General features: G+C 48.1%; 1 protein-coding gene and 1 long non-coding RNA gene across 10 annotated transcripts in view; one reads left to right on the top strand and one right to left on the bottom strand.

The window, feature by feature from the left end:
* The window catches only part of PHC2 (polyhomeotic homolog 2), a 106607-nt gene extending 85703 nt beyond the window's left edge, over positions 1–20904 (top strand). For all 9 annotated transcript variants that reach the window (XM_054538149.1, XM_002811098.5, XM_054538175.1 and 6 more), the window contains 6 exons: positions 10242–10444; positions 12127–12256; positions 13068–13182; positions 14322–14463; positions 15386–15662; positions 19513–20904. In XM_054538149.1, the coding sequence (XP_054394124.1) occupies positions 10242–10444; positions 12127–12256; positions 13068–13182; positions 14322–14463; positions 15386–15662; positions 19513–19667 (1022 nt within the window). In that variant the 3' untranslated portion in view covers positions 19668–20904. The remainder of the gene's footprint in view (positions 1–10241; positions 10445–12126; positions 12257–13067; positions 13183–14321; positions 14464–15385; positions 15663–19512) is intronic.
* Positions 14999–22632, bottom strand: LOC129051667 (uncharacterized). Its single transcript, XR_008516097.2, has 3 exons — positions 21858–22632; positions 18760–18911; positions 14999–15690 (listed from the first exon to the last, which is right to left on the bottom strand). It is a non-coding gene; the product is annotated as an uncharacterized LOC129051667 (long non-coding RNA).
* Positions 22633–22798: the final 166 nt, after the last annotated feature.

The following is a 22798-nucleotide window of genomic DNA, read 5'->3' on the forward strand; positions in this document are numbered from 1 at the left end:
GACCGAGGTGGGAGGATCGCTTAAGTGTGGGCAGTTGAGGCTTCAGTGAGCCATGATCGTGCCACTGCACTCCAGCCTGGGTGACAGAGCGAGACCCCATCTCAAAAAAATAAAAAATAAAAAAATTTGATTAAATCCACGTTTTGAGGCCTCCAGTAATCAGTATTAATCTGTTCTGTCAGTTGACTGGTGGCAAAATAGGGTGACTGGAAGCTTAGACAATGATTATAAGGAGGAAAGGAGTAATGTTTCCATGAGCAGAAATGATCAATAGGACTGATTTGCAAGGTATGTAGTATGTAGTCCATAATATAGACAGGACAACTGAGGCTTAGCGTTCCCTCCTCCAGTCTCCCCCAACATTTATCTAACAATATTAGTGATCCTGCAGTTGATAACCAAAAAAATAGTCATCATATTGGGGAACATGGCTGGCTTTCCCTGTTATCAACCTGAAAATAACTGGAGAGTTTACTAAACATTTCTTTTGTAAACTGGTAGAAATCCATCTTCCATGAGTTTATCTTAAACTGGGTTTATTTTTAGCCTTTTAAACTAATTTCTTTTCATAAGCTAAATCATCTGGCATTACAAGTTACATAAATTTAGTATTTTCTAGGTAAAGCAGTGCTTCCTTTTATTTGTCTTAAAGTTAACCTTTCTTTTGGTTTCTAGGGTTCTTCTGCACTGTCTGCTTAAAACCCCCCTTTATGAAAAAACTGCATAGAAAGAGAATCTGGTGCTTGTCTTCTTGTCCTTTAGATTAATAGCCATTGAAGGTGACTTGAGATTTTGCTTTGCCTTTTAGGACAGAAGCATTTCTGTTATGTTGCAGTCACAGTGGAGGTAACATTTCTTCCTGAAGCCTGACCTCAGCAGTGCAAGGACAGGACTCCTGACATAGACCAAGACATCTGAGGAACACAAACCTCAGATACCTCAGTTTGGGCCACGGAAAGATTAGCCCTGCTCTGGGGCTGTAAGAGGCCAGACTCAGTGAAAGAGTGAGATTAGAATGATTTCCTAATCTTCTCACAGGTCTCAGTGACGTTGGCACTCCTGTGTCCAAGCTCAGCCTAGTCCAGTGTGTTGTGCCTGCATTACATTATTTAATCCTCACCACAGGTATATGTAAGACAGATATAAGTACCCCATTTCATAGATGAGGAAACAGGCCTAGAGTAACTTGCCCAGCATTACAGGATAGGATTTAAGCCTAGAGTCTTTTTTTTTCTTTGAGACAGAGTCTTGCTCTGTTGCCAGGATGGAGTGCAGTGGTGCAATCTCGGCTCACTGCAACCTCCACCTCCAGGGTTCAAGCAATTCTCCTGCCTCAGCCTCCCGAGTAGCTGGGACTACAGGCGCTCGCCACCACACTCAGCTAATTTTTTTTTTTTTTTTTTTTTTTTTGGATTTTTACTAGAGACAGGGTTTCACCATGTTGACCAGGATGGTCTCAATCTCTTGACGTCGTGATCCACCCGCCTCAGCCTCCCAAAGTGCTGGGATTACAGGCATGAGCCACTGTACCTGGCCGCCTAGAGTCTTTCTAATCCCACAGTCTTAACTGCCATGTAGCACAGCTTCTGCATGTATTCAGTGCCAGGCATTTTACATATATAATATTTACTGAAACCTCCCAGACAGGTAGTATGAGCCTCGTTGTTACAGATGGAGAAACCAAGACTCAGAACAGGCAGTGAGTGCTTGAAGCCACACAGATAATCAAAGGTGGACCACAATATGAGTCCAGGTCTGGCCCCCAGAGCCCATGCTCTTTCTACTCTGCCATTCTTCCTTTTATCTCCCCTGTCTAGTGTAGACAGGGGAGTCTACTGTAGTGTCTACTGTAGAACTTCTCCCATTGGTTCTAGACATTTTGCGTTTTGAAATCATAGCATGGGCCGGAGCACTATGATGTGAGGCTATCTGGGAGCCCTCGACCCTGGCATTGGATACCAGTGGACTGGCCTCCATCACCAGGGTTAAGTAGAACTCTTTGAAAACTCCTCCCTGACTCCCTGCAGCCAGGGCCAGCTATTATTCCCTGGTGTGTTGACCTGGTAGAAGTCACTCTGGTCCTGCAGGTGCTGCTGCTGAGTTTGAGCTCAGGCCCCTCTTGCAGTCCTCAGCCTGTGGGCCGGGAAGCGTTCAAGCAGCTGTTTGGAAATCCCCCACTGCTCCCGTTGTCCTGAACTGCATGGGGTGGGGGGAGGGTGGCTGTTCGCTCCATTGATTCCTTCCTGCATAGCTGGGGGTGGCAGCTTGGAGCACATTCAGCTGTTTACAATTCAGCTTATGTACACTTTAGCTGGGGATTGTGGGTGAGTCAGAAGGGCCGTTCTCTTTGCTTGTGTCCTGAGAGACAGCATGAAAGTCAGCTGTATGGTAATGGCTGCCAGCAAGGGAGGAGCCCCCTCCCTGCCAGATGCCTTAACCAGAGCTGGTCAACCCAGATGCTTAAAATCCAGTAAGCTCTCCAAACCTTTCAACCCAGACCCAGCAAGAGCATTTTGCAGTGACGCTGAGGGCAAGGCTGGAGGGTCCCCTGGCTTGGCCTCTTCTTCATCCTGCTGGCCAGCCCCCTGCAAGGAACTCAGGTGTGGATCTCAGTCATCCGCAGCCAGTGACCCTCCTGTGACTGAAAAGCTCACCAGTTTTCTCAGCAAAGAGCCCCACAGGGTCCTTCTGTCACTGCTGTGTCTTCCCTTCTCTGGGAGAGGTTCTTCAGAGGAGGTGCTGAGAGGTTCTTCAGGGAGCCACAGCCTGCTGTGTCAAGGCAAGGAGTCCTTGTCCCTTTGACAGCTCTGCCCTTAGCAGATTTGAAAAGGCTGCAGACATTGGATGTTCCCCCTGCCTTCTGGTATTCAGAGGACCCCAGGTGGGAAGGGTCTATAATTTTCCCACCACTAAGAGTTCATTTTGTGCATGTTTTACAAGATACTGTCTTCCAAATAAATGGCATTCGTTCTTGTTTTATTCTAAAATGCACACTTTTACAATCCGTACTTGAGATGCACACGTAATCAATGTGTAAATTCCTTGTGGGGGAAATGGGTCATCTTAATAACTGACCGCATTTTAGAATTTGGGAAACATGGTAACATGATATTAAATAATAGCATGTTTTGCCCTCCTGAAGGTATGTATTATGTGCTGTTTCCTTTTCGGCTTCTTGAGATATTGAATCCGGCTTGTGTGTCCTGATTAACTAGATTCAGGGATCCTGCTTAGTCATCCAGGAATCCCAATTTGGGAATCACTCATCTAGATCATCCTGTGCTTCCCAACCCAAATGCTCCAGCCCACATGTGATATCTGGCCTCTGCCTCAGAAGGTCCCAGAATACAGTTTACATGTCTTGTCCTCTTTTCCCAAGTGCCCTCGTGCTATCCACGGCTAATCGGCGCAGCCCTCCCTCCACCTGTGTGGCCCACCCGGAAAAGTCTAAAGCACTGGGTTCTAGTGTGGGTTCTGCCACTGCCTGCCTTTTGTGACCTTGGGCAAATCACCTCACCTCTGAGGCCAAGTTGCTTCATCTAGGACATTTAAGATGTTAAACTCAGGGCCCTTCTAACTTTAATCCTCTGGGATCTAGTGCCCTGTGATCCAAAACAATCACTACCCACCCCCTCCCCCACCCCATCCCTAAATTGGGAGGAAAGCAATCTGTTTATCTGAGTCGAGTAATTCACAGTAAAGTGTGAATGACTGTAAGATGTATACTTGCATTTTAAAGAAATTGTTAACCAAATGAATCTCTAATTGATGGACTCTGTCAGGGTCCCAGATAGAGCTCAGCCTGCCTGTTCCCCTCCTTCCTCCCCGCAACTCCCTCTCAGTCACTTTCCTACCCTTCACTCGCCCCACCCTGGGGGAAGGTGTCAACAAACAGGTGTTTGTGAAATCTCTTGCCTTCCTCACTTTCAGTGGCATTCATTTCTTTGGGGGCCCAAATATAACCAAAGAAATTGTAAAGTGTGGCCCCAGATCTTTCCATGAGGACTGGGCACTCTGTCCTCAGCTTACCGCACTGCAGTACGGCCTGTTGGTTGAACCAGGTATGTGCTGTGTTTGCTGCTGTCTCCTGGATATGGTTTAACTGGGCATCACTCTGCAGTGCTCCACTGAGGTGGTTACTAGAGCAAATGGTTCCTTGGGAACCCTGCAGAGACCACCCTGGCCACATGGCTGGGCCTGCTGAACTGAATGAAGCACAGTGAGCATGACTTCAGTGCTGGGGGCTTGGAGACTGGGCTTTGGGTTTTATAGGTGACCTTGTTTGCCATTTGTTGAGCAGAATTTGTTGTAAGAAAATGAGCCATGTTATCATCTACTCTGCTTCTTTAAATTCTTTATTCACTTCATGAGCTCTGTCATACTCCTGCTGCAACCAAACAGTAAATAGAAGTCTTTTAAGTTAAAATACATACTCTCTTCTCATGATAAGGTGGAAATCAGCCATTGACCAAGCTGAGGGGGTAGAAGGAAAAACTCCGTTTGGTCTCCATTGCCTTTGAAGCCATGTCTTCGGGCTATCTTAGGGTCAGATAGAATGAGTGCTAGGCATCTGAAATACCTGTTGCAGATGTTAGTACAGATTGAGCATCCCAGATCCAAAATGCTGCAAAATCCCAAACTTTTTGAGCACCTACATGATACTCAAAAGGAAATGCTCATTGGAGCATTTCAGATTTTTGGATTTGGGATGCTTACCCAGTAAGTATAATGCAAATATTCTAAAACCTGAAAAAATCCAAAATTAGAAACACTTCTGGTCCCAGGCATTTTGGATAAGGGATACTCGACCTGTATTAAGCTGTATTCCAGTATAACAAAACAAAACATCAGCACTGGCTCTGAAGTGGCCCAATTGTGCATAACTGGCACCAGCCTGACGTCTGTCCTCAGCAGGCTGGAGAGCCCATCAGCTCTGGATATCAAGCCACTGGTCCTAGGAGCCTCCCTGCCTCTGCCTCTAGAGGTCATCCTGCGTTGCCAAGTGCCTGGGTCTGGCAAAAATGTTTCAAAGGGGACAGGGAATTCAGAGGTCTGCCTGTACCTCTTTTCTGCTGAGGAAATCCCCACTGTAACAGGAAGACATGGGCCAAAGAATAGCTCTTATTCTTCATAATCAGGTACCTAGAAATGCCGCTCCGGTAGGCAGGTACCACCAGCCTAGCTGCTCTCAAAACATCATAGCTTCAGAAAGCAATTTGTAAATTTCAGCTAGTGCCAAATTGCTTATCTTGGCACTAGGCAGTCCTGTACTCTGTGTAGACAGTGAAGACTGAGATCATGGATGCCACACATTCCAGTTTAATGGTCATTAAGCACCTATCATATTTTGGACATGGGGTTAGCCCCCGAAGATCTCGAGGTGACTGAGTGGTAGCCCCCTGCCTAGAGAAGTCTGCTCTGCTTAGGAGACGTGACCAGTCCCAAAGCAGATAATTTCACAAACAGGAGCTGGGTAGTCCTTCCTGTTTTATCCCACCCCTGTAAGGGCTGTTTGTACCAGAGCCTGTGAATGAGACCAGAAATGAGAAACAGCCTAGAAGTTGAGACATATGTTAGGCAAGACTCCGTGGAACATGCTGCTCTGTTCATTCTGACCGGAATACTTGGCCCTTTGTGGTCAGCGTCAACTAAAGGCCAAGATTCTACGTCCCCCTTCCCCCCACCGAAGCCTGGCTTTACTCCCCTCCCCCAGCCTCTCCCACCCGCCTTATCCTGCCTCCACCTTTCGGTTTCAGGTGCCTGACTGTATACAGGCATTTGAGACCTGTGGGAATCCCTGGCAGCACTTATAGCCTCTGAACTGGTCAAGGGAATTGAGTAAGGAACCAGATTCAGAGTATTTCTTTGTCTCTTTTATCTGGCCTCAGGGCCAGCAGGGCAGGTTTCTGCAAGTTTCACTGTTAAGCTGCTTTCCCCCAAAGGCCGAAAAGCAGTCTGGGAGAGCGGGAAGCAGATTAAATTAATCTCAGTGTGCTGAGCTTGGCAGGGGGCGAGATTGTGTTCGGTCATTCCAGGAATAGCCCAGACTCCTTTGTTACTAAAGCAGATGAGGAGCTATTGGCCTACAAGATGACTGCAAAGCGAAATAGCTGTGAACCTTTGTATATTCATAAAACACTCTCCCATCTGTCCCTTGGATTCTGTCTCCTTTGATCTGCCCTGGGTTACAATGGGGAGTGGTAGTTTCTAACGTGGTGCAAGAGTTTTTTAGTGTGTTCTCTCTCTTAACAAGATCTTTTTTAAAAAACAACCTCAAATTCCAAAAAGTTTTGCTTCCCAGAGTTAAGCATTGGCTCTGTAGCCTTTAAGCTGGTGGCCATATCTGCTCACGAATGTATCTGGCATGAAGACACAATCTGACCTCAAGAGTGATCTTCTGTCTTGCAGTGAACATTAATAGGCATAGATCTGAGATAGGAAGGGGGATGGGGGCAGGGAAGTCAAGCCAGGATAGAGGGATCCCACAAGACAAGGTCAGAGGGGTGCTGTTTTCTGATGACTATCAGCGAAAGAGGCAGGAGGTGGGAGTGATCCCAGAATGAAGAGGAGAATGGATTAATTCCATGGAGGAATTCATTAAACTGAAACAAGGGAATTATTACTTTCTACCTATGCTCTCAGTCAGAGATACGACTGTCTTTAAAGCAAACACAGAAAACCAAAAATCTTACCAACCAGATCTCTTACATGACTACACCTGACAGATGATGCTTAGTATTAACTAGGTACCTGATGTTAAAAGATGTAGGCAGAGAGGGCCTAGGATGATTACGAATTTGTAGCCTTTTTATGTAAGAAATACCTCCTCCTTCTGTCCTGGAGGAGAGAAGACAGTGGTCATGAGTGACATCTTCATGACACCAGGAACATTCTCAAGCATTTCCTCGTAAGCTAGCATGCGCTGCCTTTCACTGGCTCATTAGTCCTCACAGCAGCACTCTAAGGTAGGCGTAGGATCCTTATTTCACAGCCAATGAAGCTGAGGCTTAGAGAGGGACAATGACTTGCCTGCAGTTGACTCAGTGATAGAGACCAGTCTCTAAGCCAGGTCTAAGCCCGTGTCTCTGCCTGTTAGACAAATCTGACTGGCCTTGTTCTCTGTGAGTTTCAGGAACAGAACGAGGATAATTGGGCAGAAATTAATAGAAAGACAGATTTTGGGCTCATTATATAAGGAATCACTAATGAGCCGTCCAAGGTGGCAACAAACTGCTTCCAGAGTAGTGAGTTTCTTTGTCGCTGGAGGTATTCAAACAAATGCCAGAAAATCATTGGGTGGGCATATTATAGAAAATGTTCAAGCATTGGTAAGAGATCGAACCAGACTTTCCAATCCTATAATTGTATAATCTGCAGTTCATTAGACTCATCAGGGAATATTTTACCAGGCTCTAATTGGGAGGAAATAGCCATCATCTAAAAAATAAAATTTTAGCTTTCATAGTAATCTTTCTATGTTAGTAATTCATTTTAAATAAAATAGATGTTTCTTAGCATATGCAAAACATAAAAGCAGAGAATGTAATTGTGTAAAGGCAGACTTAAATATTTAAAATTTAAAAGCACAGAAACTTAATTTGATTGAATCATCAACTCAGTCCTCCTAGTTATTCATAGATTGTGAGGGAAGGGGTTTTTTTCCTAAGTTCTCAAACATGGATGTGAGGGCCATCTGGCTGCGACACCTGTCACCCTATTGATAGGCAGAGTTGATTCCGCTGATCTGGCTGGCTAGGCAGGTGTCCCCTTCCTCCTTCACTGCTCCATGTGCGTCCCTCCTGAACCAGCAGCTGGGTCAAAGAGGACGACCATCCCGTAGAGGAGGGCCGTCCCTCAGTCAAGGGCATACGAGTAGCTGCCCTCCCCTGCTAGAACCTCCAGACAAGCTCTCAAGTTCTCAGACACCTTTACAATTGGAAAGACTAATTCTAAAAGAAAGGAAATGTTTCCATCTCTACAGAAAAGCCAAAGCTGTTTAAAAAAAATTTTTCAAGTGAATATAGGCACTTAATGGAAATTTTCTAACTTACTGGTATAACTGTGTCTCAAACAAAAAAAAAACTTCATTGGTCCTTTCTCTTAGATGGCCCCTGCTCAGCTCGGAAGTTTATTATGTAGCTGAATTATGGAGGACTGAGTACTAAAGACATGCATCATAGTCAACTCTTGTTCATTAAAGGTTTATCCTGGTTTAGTTAGCATTAGAACCACCAGTAAGAACATGAGCTTGAGGCTGGGCGCTGTGGCTCATGCCTGTAATCCCAGCACTTTGCGAGGCTGAGGCAGGTGGACCACCTGAGATCAGGAGTTCGAGACCAGCCTGGCCAACATGGTGAAACCCAGTCTCTACTAAAAATACAAAAATTAGCCTGGTATGGTGATGCATGCCTGTAATCCCAGCTACTCAGGAGGCTGAGGCAGGAGAATCGCTTGAACCTGAGAGGCGGAGGTTGCAGTGAGCATAGGTCGCACCACTGCATTCCAGCCTGGGTGACAGAATGAGACTCCGTCTCAAAAAAAAAAAAAACATGAGCTTGAGTGGACCAAGACCCATTATGAACTAGTCATAAACCACCTTTTCTTTTTCCCCCGCCCCGCCCCAAGACGGAGTCTTGCTCTGTCGCCCAGGCTGGAGGGGAGTGGCGCGATCTCAGCTCACTGCAGCCTCCACCTCCTGGGTTCAAGCAGTTCTCCTGCCTCAGCCTCCCAAGTAGCTGGGATTACAGGCACGCACCACCATGCCCGGATAATTTTTGTATTCTTAGTAGAGACAGGGTTTCACCATGTTGGCCAGGCTGGTCTTCAACTCTTGACCTGGTGATCCACCCGCCTCAGCCTCCCAAAGTGCTGAGATTACAGGTGTGAGCCACCATGTCTGGCCCTTAACCACCTTTTCTAAAACGTGTCTATTTTGACTTTTCCATACTATATAATTAAGCACAAAGAATTCCTATTCTGTGGTGGTATTATGGATCTTTAACATGAAATATGAGCATCTTCATATAAAGTTTTATGCAAAGATTACTTAACAAGTGTGCTGAAATCATTTTTAAAGTATATATCACGCATACCTCACTGGGCTATGCTTTATATTAATGGACTTGTTGCAATAAAGAAATGGCTTTTTCTTTCTTTTTTTTTCCTTTTTAGGAAGTTCCAGGTTAAAGGCAGCCTCAGCTCACGGGGCAGTTGGTGGTGGTAGAGAACAGCCCTGGGAAGGGGGCGGGAGAGAGTTACAGAAGTGAGGAGATGAAGTCTTGCACGTCTAAGACAATGAGACAGCTCATGAGCGATGCTGTTTGAAGTGGAAGAGAGGAAGTTCACTGGTGTGGTTGTGTATAGGCATCTAATTTCACTTTCTGGAGCACTCTGTTAGGTCTTTTAGAGGAAGGCTAGCAGGCCCATGGGGAAGGAGAATTAGGAAAGGTTGTCCACAGAGAGACAGAGGATCTATGATTTGGTGAGGATCAGATTAGATAAGAAGCTGACATCTGGGCATGAGGACTGTTTTTGAGAGCACTCAGCTCAGCAGAAACAGCAGAGAAAATCTCAGCTCTGCCTAGCAGCCTTCTTAGCAGAGAAATGGAATTTCTGCATATTTCAATGCACTGACCCCAGATAACCGGTCTCTGAATAGTCAAATCTACATGATAGTGTTTACTTGGGGTTCAGTACCTGCATTCCCTTGGCATCAATTTCTGGGGTTCAGTGTTTTGACATTTCACAGGGCTCTTAAAATCCCTCCTCTAAGGAACCTCGTAGAAGCTTCATTTAACCTCTCTTTATCACACTCAAAGCCCTATACCTAGCTCAGCTTCTTGTCCTGGTTTTAGATGTCACCTTGAATACTTTTCTCCCTCAAACTGAGTATTAACCTTATTTGTTCAAATCAGTATCGACCAAGGTCTTAACTCCTCATAGAATTCCCGTCTGTTTAACCGGGTTAACTGTTCATAGCATGGTTGGGAAATGAAGAAACACTGCTAGCTGATTAGCTGCATGCGTTGTTGTGGAACTGACTATACTCATACTTGGTGATGTGTCCATTGAAACTGTGCCACTTTTAAATGGGTCACTGAGGGGAGGGGACTGCTTGGTTTGCATTGTCGCTTGGCCCCACGGAAAAAGCCAGGCGCAGTTTGAGTCCTTGCTGTCCCTCCCTGGGCGTGGACTCTGGTTCTGATCTCCCCTGCTTTGTTTTCCTACTCTCTCTCATGCAGAGACAGGGCAGGGCATTGTTCATGCACTGACCGACCTCAGCAGCCCCGGCATGACCTCAGGGAACGGAAACTCTGCCTCCAGCATCGCCGGCACTGCCCCCCAGAATGGTGAGAATAAACCACCACAGGCCATTGTGAAACCCCAAATCCTGACGCATGTTATCGAAGGGTTTGTGATCCAGGAGGGGGCGGAGCCTTTCCCGGTACGGACTACTTCTTTTCCCCTTTTTTTTTAAGTATATTTTGGATGTGTCTTAGAATATTTTTACATTTCCATGTAAAATTTCTGAAAATGTGAACAATTTGCTCTTTCCTTGCTAACTTCCTCCCCCAAAGAATATAGAGCCATTTCTTTCTAGGATTATCTTTCCAAGGTCCAGAAGAGGGGGGTCAGTGATCAGGAATAATTGGCAAGACCCTTGGTTAGAAGTTTCCCACACAAACTCAGGTGTGTCCCTGCCTGATGATGTGTGAACCCTTGGTTAAAAGGGAGTTCACTGTGGGATATTTGGTGAGAGATGATGGGTTTCGGGAAATTAGATTTCATTGAGTTTTGAAAGCCAAAACCTCTGAATGGCAAAACTTCGGCCAGTTAGGAACAAAAGGAATTGCACAGAACAGAATTCTCAAGATACGTGTATCAGAAATGAATGTGAGGGAGCAGGGTCACAACCCGAAGCTTGTTTTCTGGGGATAGAGCCTTGAAAGGGGAGTTAATGAGATTGAGGGGCACTCAGAAAGGTCACAATGGAAGCCTAAAACTAACAAGAAATATCCAAGAGCCACGAAGATGGGTTATCGACCAAAGCACCCAGAGCTGCTTCTGTGCAGTGTGCACTGGAGACAGTGGTACTGCCCTGTGGGCGTGGAGGAGCCCAGAGCCAGGGGCATACCAGCCTCTGTTCTGATGAAAAGTATCTGGCTGTTGGAGAGACACCTTTCTGGGATACCATCTGCCTTTTCCTCATTCTTTGGTTCCATGGGTGGTTTGATTAGTCTGCAGAAGACGCGGAGCTTGATTAACTGAGATGGGTGAACTGCTCCTGTAAAATGCCAAAAGACACATAGCTTCTTGTCTTCTTTCCCACTGGAGGTTGTCCGAGGCCAGTGGCAAAGAAATTTGCCTGGAACACCTTAGCTAGAAGTTGCTCTAGCTCTGTTACATCCCTTCCCTGTTAGACTGGGCCTCCTAGAGTAACACTAGAAACCACCTGATCTCATGAGGTGGAGACAGATTGCATAGCACCCCCAGCATCGCCCTAGAGTCGGTGCCACGTGACTGGCTACCAGGCTGCCTAAACAAAGGCCGCAAAAGGAGATCCAAACGCGTAAATAAGCTGCTCTGGGGTTCTGACAACTGAGAGGTCATTGGCTGTGTGGCCCAGGGTCCGTTTTTTCCTGCTGTCCTCTGTGATGGCCTGTACCTCTGGCTTGGGTCAGGCATTGGGGTAAGGTGGAGAACAGTAAAAAATCAGAAAATGGGTGCTGAGTCTCTCTCTTATATGTACAGCCTCACACAGACTCCGCTCTGTCCTTGCCTGGAGATGCGTGGGTACTGGGTCTTGGTGCTTGATCTGGCACTGTGGGAAACCTGATCTCAGCCCTTAGACTCTTACTGGAATAGACATTTTCCTAATCTCCTGAGCCATCCGTTGGTCCTGGACAGAAGCCATCCCTGTACTTTGCCCATTAGCATCTTACCTCGTGAGCCAACCAGCAAAATAGGGCCTTGAGCCCAGCACACTTGGATGATGACATGGGGGAAGGTTTGAGGAGGGCTGGCCTCTGTGCCTGGATACTTTATATGTGTAATTGTGATGAGGATGGATAGCAAGGAAGCCGCTCCCACCTGACCCTCACGGCCTCCGTGTCACCTGTCCTCTAGGTGGGACGCTCGTCCCTGCTGGTGGGGAATCTCAAGAAGAAGTATGCACAGGGGTTCCTGCCTGAGAAACTTCCACAGCAGGATCACACCACCACCACTGACTCGGAGATGGAGGAGCCCTATCTGCAAGGTGGGCATCTCAGACCCTGAATCTCTCGGCCTCCCAGCGTGGCTAGAAAGGCAGGCCTCACACACTTCCTCTCTCTGTTTCCCCAGAGGAACCCTGAGCCAGTGAGTCTGTAAACATTTGCCCCAGCACCTCCTCGGCCTCCTTCCCTCAAAAAGAGGGATAGGGGAAATCAGGGGAACCATGTGTCCTCTGCTCCCCCAATCCCCCTCCAGCCAACCACAGGATCCCAAGAATGGCTTTTCCTGTGGGAATCATTGGCAAGTTTTAAGCATGACTGTAGGAGTGGCCCCAGGCAAGTCCTGCCCTTCGTCCCTGCCTTGAGACTGGGGCCACCTCTGGGTCACAGCAGAGGCCAGGCAAGGCTGCTCTTTCCACATGAAGCACTGACAGGGCTGCACAGCTGTAGGAGCGTGGGCTTCTGAGGTCTTTTATTGGGTCAGCAGCCAGCTGCATAGATCAAGGTGTGATGATGCCAGCGGAGCAGCTGTGACAGCATCTAGAGTATTTCCTGGGGGCTCCTGCTTTCTTCCACAGTCATTTGATACTGATTCTCCCCGACCTGTGTTTTGCCTCAGACTCAGACCACGTGGAAGAAAAAAATGTCAAGTATACAAGGGGCATCCCCAGACACCCTTGAGTGCATTCCAGGGGTGAGAACCACTGGCATTTTCCATGCTAGAATGCTGCTGCATGTCACAGCTGTGGGAGCAGGAGGACCAGGCAGGATGGAGTAGGGAGGCCTCACGGTGGGGCTGGCCACAGTCCTGCAGGAATTTCTCATTCTCCACCCTACCCATTTCTATACTTTTAGAATCCAAAGAGGAGGGTGCTCCCCTCAAACTCAAGTGTGAGCTCTGTGGCCGGGTGGACTTTGCCTATAAGTTCAAGCGTTCCAAGCGCTTCTGTTCCATGGCTTGTGCAAAGAGGTGAGTGGCCCCAGCCCCCTCCATTTCCCCAGGACTGCACTTTATGTCCCACCTCCTGCCATTAATAGTCTACCCCAGGAGGCCCATAGGGGTGGCGTCTCCAGTTTGCTAGTTCCTCAACCCACCTGGAAGCAGGATGGCATCCCTAATTCAACAAGCACGAGAAGCCAGAACCCCTAAGAGCAGGTGGGAGAGAGCAGCGGGAGTCCAAGGAAAAGCCGCAGTGCTTTGGCTCGGCTGGCCCTCCTGGGCTCCACTGGCACCCATTTGCCTTTCCTAGCCTTGACAGCCCCTGCCTTGTTAGGGTAAGCCTTGCCCAGAACCACAGCTATAGTATTCCCTTGGTGAGCTCTTGCCCAGCATAGATCACTAATGGTCATCATAAAAACCACTGTCATTTCCTGAGAACCTGCTGTGTGCTAGTCACTGTGCCAGTCAATTGATAAGATTATTTCATCTTCAAAATAACTCCCAAGACAGGTATTACTATTGTCCTCTTTATACAGGTTAGGAAGCCAAAGCACAAAGGAGTAGTAGTGCCTCAGATGACATAGCTAATAGCTAAGCCATGGGCCTGGGGATTGAGGCTTGTCCAATTCTAAAGCCGTGTGTGGTCTTTGTACCACAATGGAAGCAGCAGCTGACCTTGAAGCCCTGAAATCCCAGAAGAGAAGAAATCTCTAGGTCCCAGACAGAGGTGCTCTGCATGCCAAGCTAGAGTTCAGCTATCATCAGACCTCATTCCCCTCAGGCTGTTGGGGCAGCCAGGCCACTCCCCAGCAGGACAGTGGACAGTAGTTTCCCATCACAGGGTAACATTTATAGTGGAATAAGTCAGGTGTGAGCTCTCGCCCTGGTCCAAGTCCAGGTGTCTCAAACATTTTACAGACATTATCTCATGTTGTAAGACCAGACCTAGAAAGTGAGTGGTATTACCCCCAACTCCAGATAAGGAAACGGAGGATCAGGGCTTAAGTGACTTAAACCCAAAGTCACACAGCTAGTAGTTAGTGATGGAGTTAGGATCTGAACCAATAGATGGACTCAAATTTTGTCAGACAGCTTGGCTGTGCTCATTCTGCCTACGGCCCGTAAGCACAATGACTAATGTGACATCCCCCGTTCCCCTGTCCCTGAAGGTACAACGTGGGATGCACCAAACGGGTGGGACTTTTCCACTCAGACCGGAGCAAGCTGCAGAAGGCAGGAGCTGCGACCCACAACCGCCGTCGGGCCAGCAAAGCCAGTCTGCCACCACTTACCAAGGATACCAAGAAGCAGGTAAGAGGCCGGCAGAGCCTGAAGCTCCATCCCCACAGTCCCCACAGCTTCCCTTCCATGGCCCTCGACCTCACGGTCCCCCCCAGCTGCCGACTTCAGCACACTCTGCTGTGCTCTCATTCCTTGTAGACCTGTCCAGTCGAGCCTTCTGCACCCCAGTAGGTCCCTTCATTTAGACCCATGGGTGCTTACAAGGTTCCCTGCCCCCTTCCGTGGCCTTGCCTCAACATCACCCCCCCTTCCAGTTTGCCTCCATCCTTGGCTTCTGGGGCCATGGAAATGGGGTCTCCCCTGGGCTGCTCAGGTAACCTCCTGCCTTACGTGGAGGGCTGGGTGAGAAGGCAGCCTCCACCCTTTGTTTTGCCACCTTTTTGCCTCCCTGAACACGAGAGCACAGAGTTCTTGAAGGTCTCTACCAGGAACATGGGTTTTCAGTCATTAAATATTTTTTAGCACCAGCTGTATGCCAGAAACTCTGTTAGGCACTAGGCTCTAAGGACACAGTCTTCCCTTAAAGGAACTCCACAGCGTGGTGTGATGTTTTATAACCTTATGTATAATTTTGCCTGTTGTTTTTGTTTTAAACCTCCTTAAGAATGGTCCAAAGCTATGTACATACAGAAGAAATTTTACATGCCATTTCAAGTGGCTCTGTGATCACCTCCTAGAACTCAGAGCCCTGCTTTAAAACTCATGTTTAGAAAAAGATAATTGCAGTATTGTGTGGTAGACACTACAATACTCAGAGGGACTAACTCTGCCTAGGGTAGGAGACAGGACAGCATGGAAGATGCTGTTAGATCTGGGAACTCAGACGTGTGGTAGTAGGCCAAGTAGAAAAAAGGAGAAATACCTCTTTTGTTCATCACTGCTGCTAGAGATGGTTTGTTCCCCCATCCCAAAGAAAACTCTCTGCTCCCAGCCAACAGGCACTGTGCCCCTTTCGGTCACTGCTGCTTTGCAGCTAACACACAGCCAGGAAGACTCCAGCCGTTGCTCAGATAACTCAAGCTATGAGGAACCCTTGTCACCCATCTCAGCCAGCTCATCTACTTCCCGCCGGCGACAAGGCCAGCGGGACCTGGAGCTCCCCGACATGCATATGCGGGACCTGGTGGGCATGGGACACCACTTCCTGCCAAGTGAGCCCACCAAGTGGAACGTAGAAGACGTCTATGAATTCATCCGCTCTCTGCCAGGTAAGGCCCTTGGAAATTCCATGTCTCCCTGGAATAGCAAGGAAAGAGAAAATGAGAGACCCTCCCACCACCAGGAGGATTAGGTAGTTCAGTTAATGACTCAGGTTCAGGAACTGGGGTACAGAAATGAGTGAGATGAGCTCCCTGCCTATAAGAGCTTGCTTATATTCAGCATAGAATGCAAACTATAAATATTCCATAGCTGTAATTCTGTATATTTTCTGGCATGGGAAGTGATCTGTGTGAAATACAGAGATGATAATATAATTAACTCTGTCTCTCTCCTGGGAGAGATTAGGAGGGGAGTCAGGTAGAGTGTAGGATATGTGTCAAGAACATCAAAATTAAGAAAATAGCCAGGTGTGGTGGCTCACACTTGTAGTCCCAGCACTTTGGGAGGCTGAGGTGGGAGGATTGCTTGAGGTCAGGAGTTTGAGACTAGCCTGGGCAACATGGCGAGACCTGTCTCTACCAAAAAAAAAAAATTTTTTTAATTAAGAAAATGTAAACTAAATGACAGTAGACAAGTATGCCTTTGCTGGATGGAGAGACTGCAAGAGGGCACACGTGCAGAGGCATGAAGATAGGGAAGTCTGTGGCATGGCCAGACATGGCACAGAGCCCTGCGTGGTGGAGCACAAGTGGTGGTGAGGCCCAGGATCTAGGAGCCAGCTATAAGACGCAAGCCTTACATCATTCACAAATGCCGTCAGTGGGGCCCGGATGCATTACTGTTTTTCTGCCAGTCTCACTCATACACCGACCAGGTCAGGTATTCATGGCAACCACAAGCCTCTTTCTCAGGGACTGCAGTGTGGTTAAGAGCACAGACTTCTGAGTCACACAGAACTGGGTTCAAATTCTGGCTCTGTCACTTAACCTAGTATGTTATCTCTTCATCCCCAAAATTTTTATTACACAGTTGCTGTGGGTAAGGAATTCAGGAGTGGCTTCCTGGGCTGTTCTGCCTCAGGTCTCTTATGAGGTTGCAATTAAGCTATCAGCCAAGGCTGAGGTCATGTGAATACTGAAGAGCTGTGGGATCTCTTCCAAGGTGCCTCACTCACGTGATTTGCCCTGGACTGGCTGTTGGCAAGAGGCCTTGGTTCCTGTCTACATGGGCCTCTCCAGAGGGCTGCTCGAGTGTTCTCATGATATGCATGGCAGTGGGATGTCCCCACAGGTAGGGTTCCAGGAGCGCAAGGTAGAAGCCACTGTGCCCTTTATGATCTAGCCTCTGAAGCCACGTACTGGCATTTTCACAATATATTTTTTTAATTATAATTTTTCACAATATCTTACTGGTCACACAGGTCAGTCTTACTCATTGTGAGAGGGCATGAACTGGGAAGCAAGGATTATTGGGAGCCATTCAGAGACAAGCCATGTAGTTCACCATGACCCCCAGAAATTTGTGTTCCTTCCTCTTGCAGAATACCCCCACCCCCACCAAATCTCCGACAGTTTAGTCCCATGACAGCATCAGTTTGAAGTCCAGGCTCTCGTCATTGAGATGAGATGAGGTTCCTGGGGTCCAGTTCTTCAAGTATAGGTCCTCTCAGTCTGAAGATCTGACAACTAGAGAGAGGCTATCTGCTCCTTTCCACAAACCCAATGTACAGTGGGACAGCCATAGGATAACCATTACAGACATGCCCATCCAAAAAGGGAAGAAACAGGGAGCATACAAGAGTCGCTGATCCATTCCAGTTCCGAAATCTGCTAGGGTTTATGGTGGCATTTCCTCAATTGGGACTCAAAGCCTGGGAGTGATTTCTGTCTTGGCTCTGCCCTCTGAGTTCTCCTTCCTTTTCTGTGAAAAGTAGCCTGTATTTTCAGTGTAGTCGTTTTCTCAGCCTACTTCCTGCTTTTTATTTTATATTACCTTTGCCTTTTTTTTTTTTTTTTTTTTTTTTTTGTGAGATACAGGCTTGCTCTGTCACCCAGGCTATTGTGCAATGTCGTGATCTCGGCTCACTGCAACCTCCGCCTCCTGGGTTCAAGCAATTCTTCTGCCTCAGCCTCTCAAGTAGCTGGGATTACAGACATGCGCCACCACACACAGCTAATTTTTGTATTTTTAGTAGAGATGGGGTTTCACCATGTTGGCAGGCTGGTCTCAAACTCCTTACCTCAGGCGATCCACCCACCTCAGCCTCCTAAAGTGCTGGGATTATAGGCGTGAGCCACTGTGCCCGGCCTACCTTTGACTCTTAAAATCATTAATTCAGTATTTCTTAAAATAATTGTGGGTTTTCTGGGAATCTTGTTGGGGTCCATTCCATTAGACAAAAACCACACCCAGAATTATCTTCAAGGGTAAGCTGTTGTCTGCATTGGTATTCTTCTGAAGCTGAAGGGCAGCATGGACAGTGCCCTTCACATTCTTAGAAACCCTGCTGTTGAAAAGAGGATCTGTGAGGCATGCCTAGAAAATCCATCAGGAGCCTTTGGATTGAATAGCTCTTTGAGGCATCACTTTAGATCTTTCTTAAGTCTTAACAAAAAGATTTAAGTCACATCCTAAGTTTAATCTGTAGACCATGTTTTCTTGACTGTGCCCTGAATTTGATCTTTGCCTAGAAACCATTTCTTAATGTTAGCATCATGTGCCATCTGGAGAGGCTGGGCATTTTTAAAACCAGCAGATCCCGGTTCCTTTATGTTGAACAGTTTTGTTTGTTTTTACCTTCTCTCTCTCCTATTTTACTGTGAGCAGCAGTAAGAAGCCAAGCAACACCTTACACATTCTGCCTGAAAATCTCCTTAGCTAGACCACCCACTTCATGGGGTACATTCAACTTACATTTCTGCTACCAACCACATTTTTACAAAATGTTCTTTTATTTCATAACAGAGACCCTGTTTCTTCCAATCTCCACTAAGAGTTTCCTCACTTTCCTTTAGGCCTCCCCAGCAGCTTCCCTAAAGGCCATGAGACTTCTATATACAGTCTCTCAAAGCACCTTAGACACTCATGCTTTCCACAGAGTCCTTCCGGCTCCTGCCTGTGGCCAGTTCTGAGGCCATGCCCACATCTATAGAGCTGTTTTATGTCACCACTCCTTTTCCAGGTACCAGAATCTGCATTAGTTACCTATTGCCGTGATGTAAATTACTCCAGAACTCAGTGACTTTAAGCAGCAATCACTTGTCATCTCAAGGGCCATGTGGGTCAGGAATCGAGTGGCTCGGCTGGGCAGTCCTGGTATGAGGCTCCTGGTGTCCAGTTCCTCTTAGTCTGAAGACCTGGAAACAGAGAGGTTATCTGCTCCCTTCCACAAACCCAGTGTATGAGTTTGAGGTCATATGAGGTCTCAGGGAAGACGCCATACAGGCTGCAGCGTCTGAGGTCTGGAGCCAGAAAACCCACTTCCAGCACGGTTCACTCACACGGCAAGGAGGCCGGGGACCACCAGGGCCTTGGCTGCTTTCCACGCGTGCCTCTCCAAAGGGTTGCTGGGGTGGCTTACTGGTAGCTGGCTTACTCTGCAGTAACCCAGGCAGAAGAGTGAGGTGAGAACTGCTGTGCTCTTTATGATCTAGCCTCAGAAATCACACGCTGTCACTTCCTCAGCACTTTAGTGGACATGGGTCCGCCAAGTTCACAGAGCAGGGGTCTGAACAGGGGCACATAGGAGGAGGCCCAGATCGAGGCTGCTGTGGGTGAGTTGCACAGCCTCTCTCAAGCTGCAAAATAAGAACAGCAGCGCCTTCCTCAAGGTGTGGTTATGAGGACTAAAGGAAATAATGGATGCAGATAACTAGATCTAGATAACTAGATGCAGTGGCTGCCAGAGGTGAACACTGGCGGCTTGGATTGACACTGTCTTTGGTGGTACCCCCTCAGGCTGCCAGGAGATAGCAGAGGAATTCCGTGCCCAGGAAATCGACGGGCAAGCCCTGCTGCTGCTCAAGGAGGACCACCTGATGAGCGCCATGAACATCAAGCTGGGGCCCGCCCTGAAGATCTACGCCCGCATCAGCATGCTCAAGGACTCCTAGGGCTGGCGGCAGCCAGGATTCTGGCCCAGGGCGCCTCCTCCCGACTGAGCAGAGCCAGACAGACATTCCTGAGGGGCCCAGAAATGGGGCCAGTTGGAGGGCAGGGGCTCTCCCTAGGGGTGTAGCTGGTGAGGAGGTCTGGGCACCTCCTCCATGGCTCTCAGGGGCCTTTCATTTCTGTGGGAGGGGCAGAGAGGTAGGTGGCACAGAAGATGGGGCTTTATGCTTGTAAATATTGATAGCACTGGCTTCCTCCAAAGTCCCAATACTCTAGCCCCGCTCTCTTCCCCTCTTTCTGTCCCCCATTTTCCAGGGGGTATATGGTCAGGGCTCCCCAACCTGAGTTGGGTTACTTCAAGGGCAGCCAGCAGGCCTGGATGGAGGCCTGGAAAGCCCTTGCCTTCCTTCCTCCCACTTCTTTCTCCAGGCCTGGTTAACTCTTCCGTTGTCAGCTTCTCCCCCTTCAGCCTGTTTCTGCAGCAGCCAGGGTTCTCCCCCCTACACCCTCTGCAGGTGGAGAGAGAGAAGCTGGGCCCAGCCGGGCCGTGCCTGCTGGCACAGACGCCTTAACGCTGTGTGTATGACTGTGTGACTGTGTGGGAGCCTGGACTGACAGATAGGCCAACGGCTACTCTCTGGCATCTCCAGGTGTTTTGTAGCAAACAGCCACTTAGTGCTTTGTCCTGGACTCCACTCAGCCTCAGGATGGGGAATAGCCAAGAATGGCAGCCTCAGTGCAGAGGCAAGGTCAGAAAGAGACGGCGCTTCAGAGTTTCCTTTCCAGACACCCCTCCCCGCACTGTGAAGTTCCCCTGACTGCCCTCCTGGTTCACAAAGAGCATTAAGAAAGCTGCGGTGGTCTGAGCAACATAGCCCAGAGGGCTGAGCCTCCTGGCCTGCCTGCCCGCCCACCCTGGGAGTCCCGGTGGTGAGGCTCAGAGAACTAAGGGGAGAGAACAGCTGGAGTTTCTGTTGATGTGAAGAAGGCAGCTCTTGGCCTCCCACTCCCACATTTCCTTGCCTATAAATCTTCCTAGCAGCAATTTGAGCTACCTGAGGAGGAGGCAGGGCAGAAAGGGCGAGGGCCTGCCTCTGACCTGCCATGTCCTTTGCAGAAAGGAGGTAGGCACCTTTCTGAGCTTATTCTATTCCCCACCCACACCCCCAGGCAGGGTTGGAAATGAAGGACTTTTTTAACCTTTGTTTTTGTTTTTTAAAAATAAATCTGTAAAATCTGTCTCTTTGGTGCCTTTCTCCCCTAGGAATGCCTGTCTCTGAGCCCAAATGGCTACTTTTCACCCATACAGAGACAGGTGGGTCCCTGGGCTGGGGAAGGGACCTTAAGTGGACAGCATATCCTCCACACTTTTCTGGGGCTGGGTCATTTGAGGGTGCCCTCAGCTGCAGTTCACATGGGTAGATACCAGCTTTCTTCACACGATGTCCCTTGGAGTGAGAGGGTCCAGAAGCCCTTTCTGCTCTGCGTCCCCCTACCCGCCATTCCCACTTGGGAGATGATGACTGTTGGGCTAGCAGCCTCTGGACACCTGGGGCAGAACCCAGACTCTCCCATCTTCCAGCACACACCTCTCGACAGAGCTGCACAGCATCCAGAATAGCCTTGGGATGGCTTGGTTCACTAAGCACTTTTGCATGCATGCATTTTCAAATAGAAAATGATTAGGGCAGAGATGAGGCATCTAAGCCTTGAATAAAGAAGGAGAGGGCATTCCAGACCAAGGCAGTAAGTGCAAAGGCACAAGCATGAACATGGAAGTGCAAATGAGAGGCAGGTGAGCTGGCTGGATTAGACGTGTGTGCTGCTAACCGTGGCCTGTGTTGACCACATGCCTCTGAACCAGGCACTGTGCTAGAAATGAGACTGGGGTGAAGCACAGAATAACCACGTGCCCTCTTGCGTGGAGTGAAATCTACCCCACATCTATAGGGGGAGGGGAAAAAGGGGCAGCTTGGCCTCACTGCTCCTCCCCCTTCATCAGGTTTTTCCTTAAGGGACCATTTCCACCTGCTAAAAATTTAGGTTATGGCTGCTCACATCTGTAAACCCAGCACTTTGGGGAGGCCGAGGTGGGAGGATTGCTTGAGGCCAAGAGTTTGAGACCAACCTGGGCAACATAGGGAGACCCCATATCTACAAAAAATATTAAAAAATGGCAAGGTGGTACATACCTGTAATCCCAGCTATTCTGGAGGCTGAGGTCCATCGCTTGAGCCCAAGAGTTCAAGGCTGCAGTGAGCTATGATTGCACCACTGCACCCCCAACCCAGGTGACAGACAAAACCCTATTTTAAAAAAAAAAAAAAAGCAGGGGTGGGGGTGGTTTGAGGGTCAGGCCACAACCTACTGAATCACAGTCTCTAAAGGACAATTACTTACTTGAAAGTAACTTTCAAGAACCAACACTCACATCTTAATAACTCCTCTTTGGAAAGCCTATTAAAATGTAACTTTCTTGGAGGAGAAACACACTGATTAGTTGATCCCCAGAGGGTAGAACTAGGGACTGGAAAGCCTGTCCCAGGAGGCAGGGAATGGCTGGCAGGACCCTGAGGTGACAGGGGAGGAGGAGGATGCTGAGATTGGGGAGTGAGCCCTGGGGAGCCCCCAGGCAAGAACGAACGCCCCATGTGGTGCCTCCTCTCCTGCTGCTGGAGTGCAGGCCACGTGCGCAGGTGCACCACTGGCCTATAGGACTCTGGGCGGTTCTTTTCACTTTCTGGACCTTAATTTTCCCTTTACGGAAGAAAACGAAAACCAGGCCCCACCTGAGTTTGTTGTGTGTAGCAAAGAGGGAGGGAACCAAACCTACTCCTAAAAGATGTGGTAAATTTGATTCACACCAATAAGTATCCATCTTCTTTAGATGAAAAGCTCCAACCTACTGCAAGTTTGCAGGGTGCACCTGCAATAGGCATTTGCTATTCCTGTTGTTCACACTTTACACTGAATTTCACAGACCTATTTCCATCATGATCCACAATTTAAAGAAATATTTCCCAACCTTGTATACACACTTCAATATCTATCAACTGAAACAAACATTTCATGAAACAAAACCTACCCTTATGTACAATACAGAATATTTTCTTTTCCATTGTATTCCTGTTCA

The sequence above is a fragment of the Pongo abelii genome, chromosome 1 (genome assembly GCF_028885655.2).
Source record: "Pongo abelii isolate AG06213 chromosome 1, NHGRI_mPonAbe1-v2.0_pri, whole genome shotgun sequence".
In the NCBI taxonomy this organism is placed as follows: domain Eukaryota; kingdom Metazoa; phylum Chordata; class Mammalia; order Primates; family Hominidae; genus Pongo; species Pongo abelii.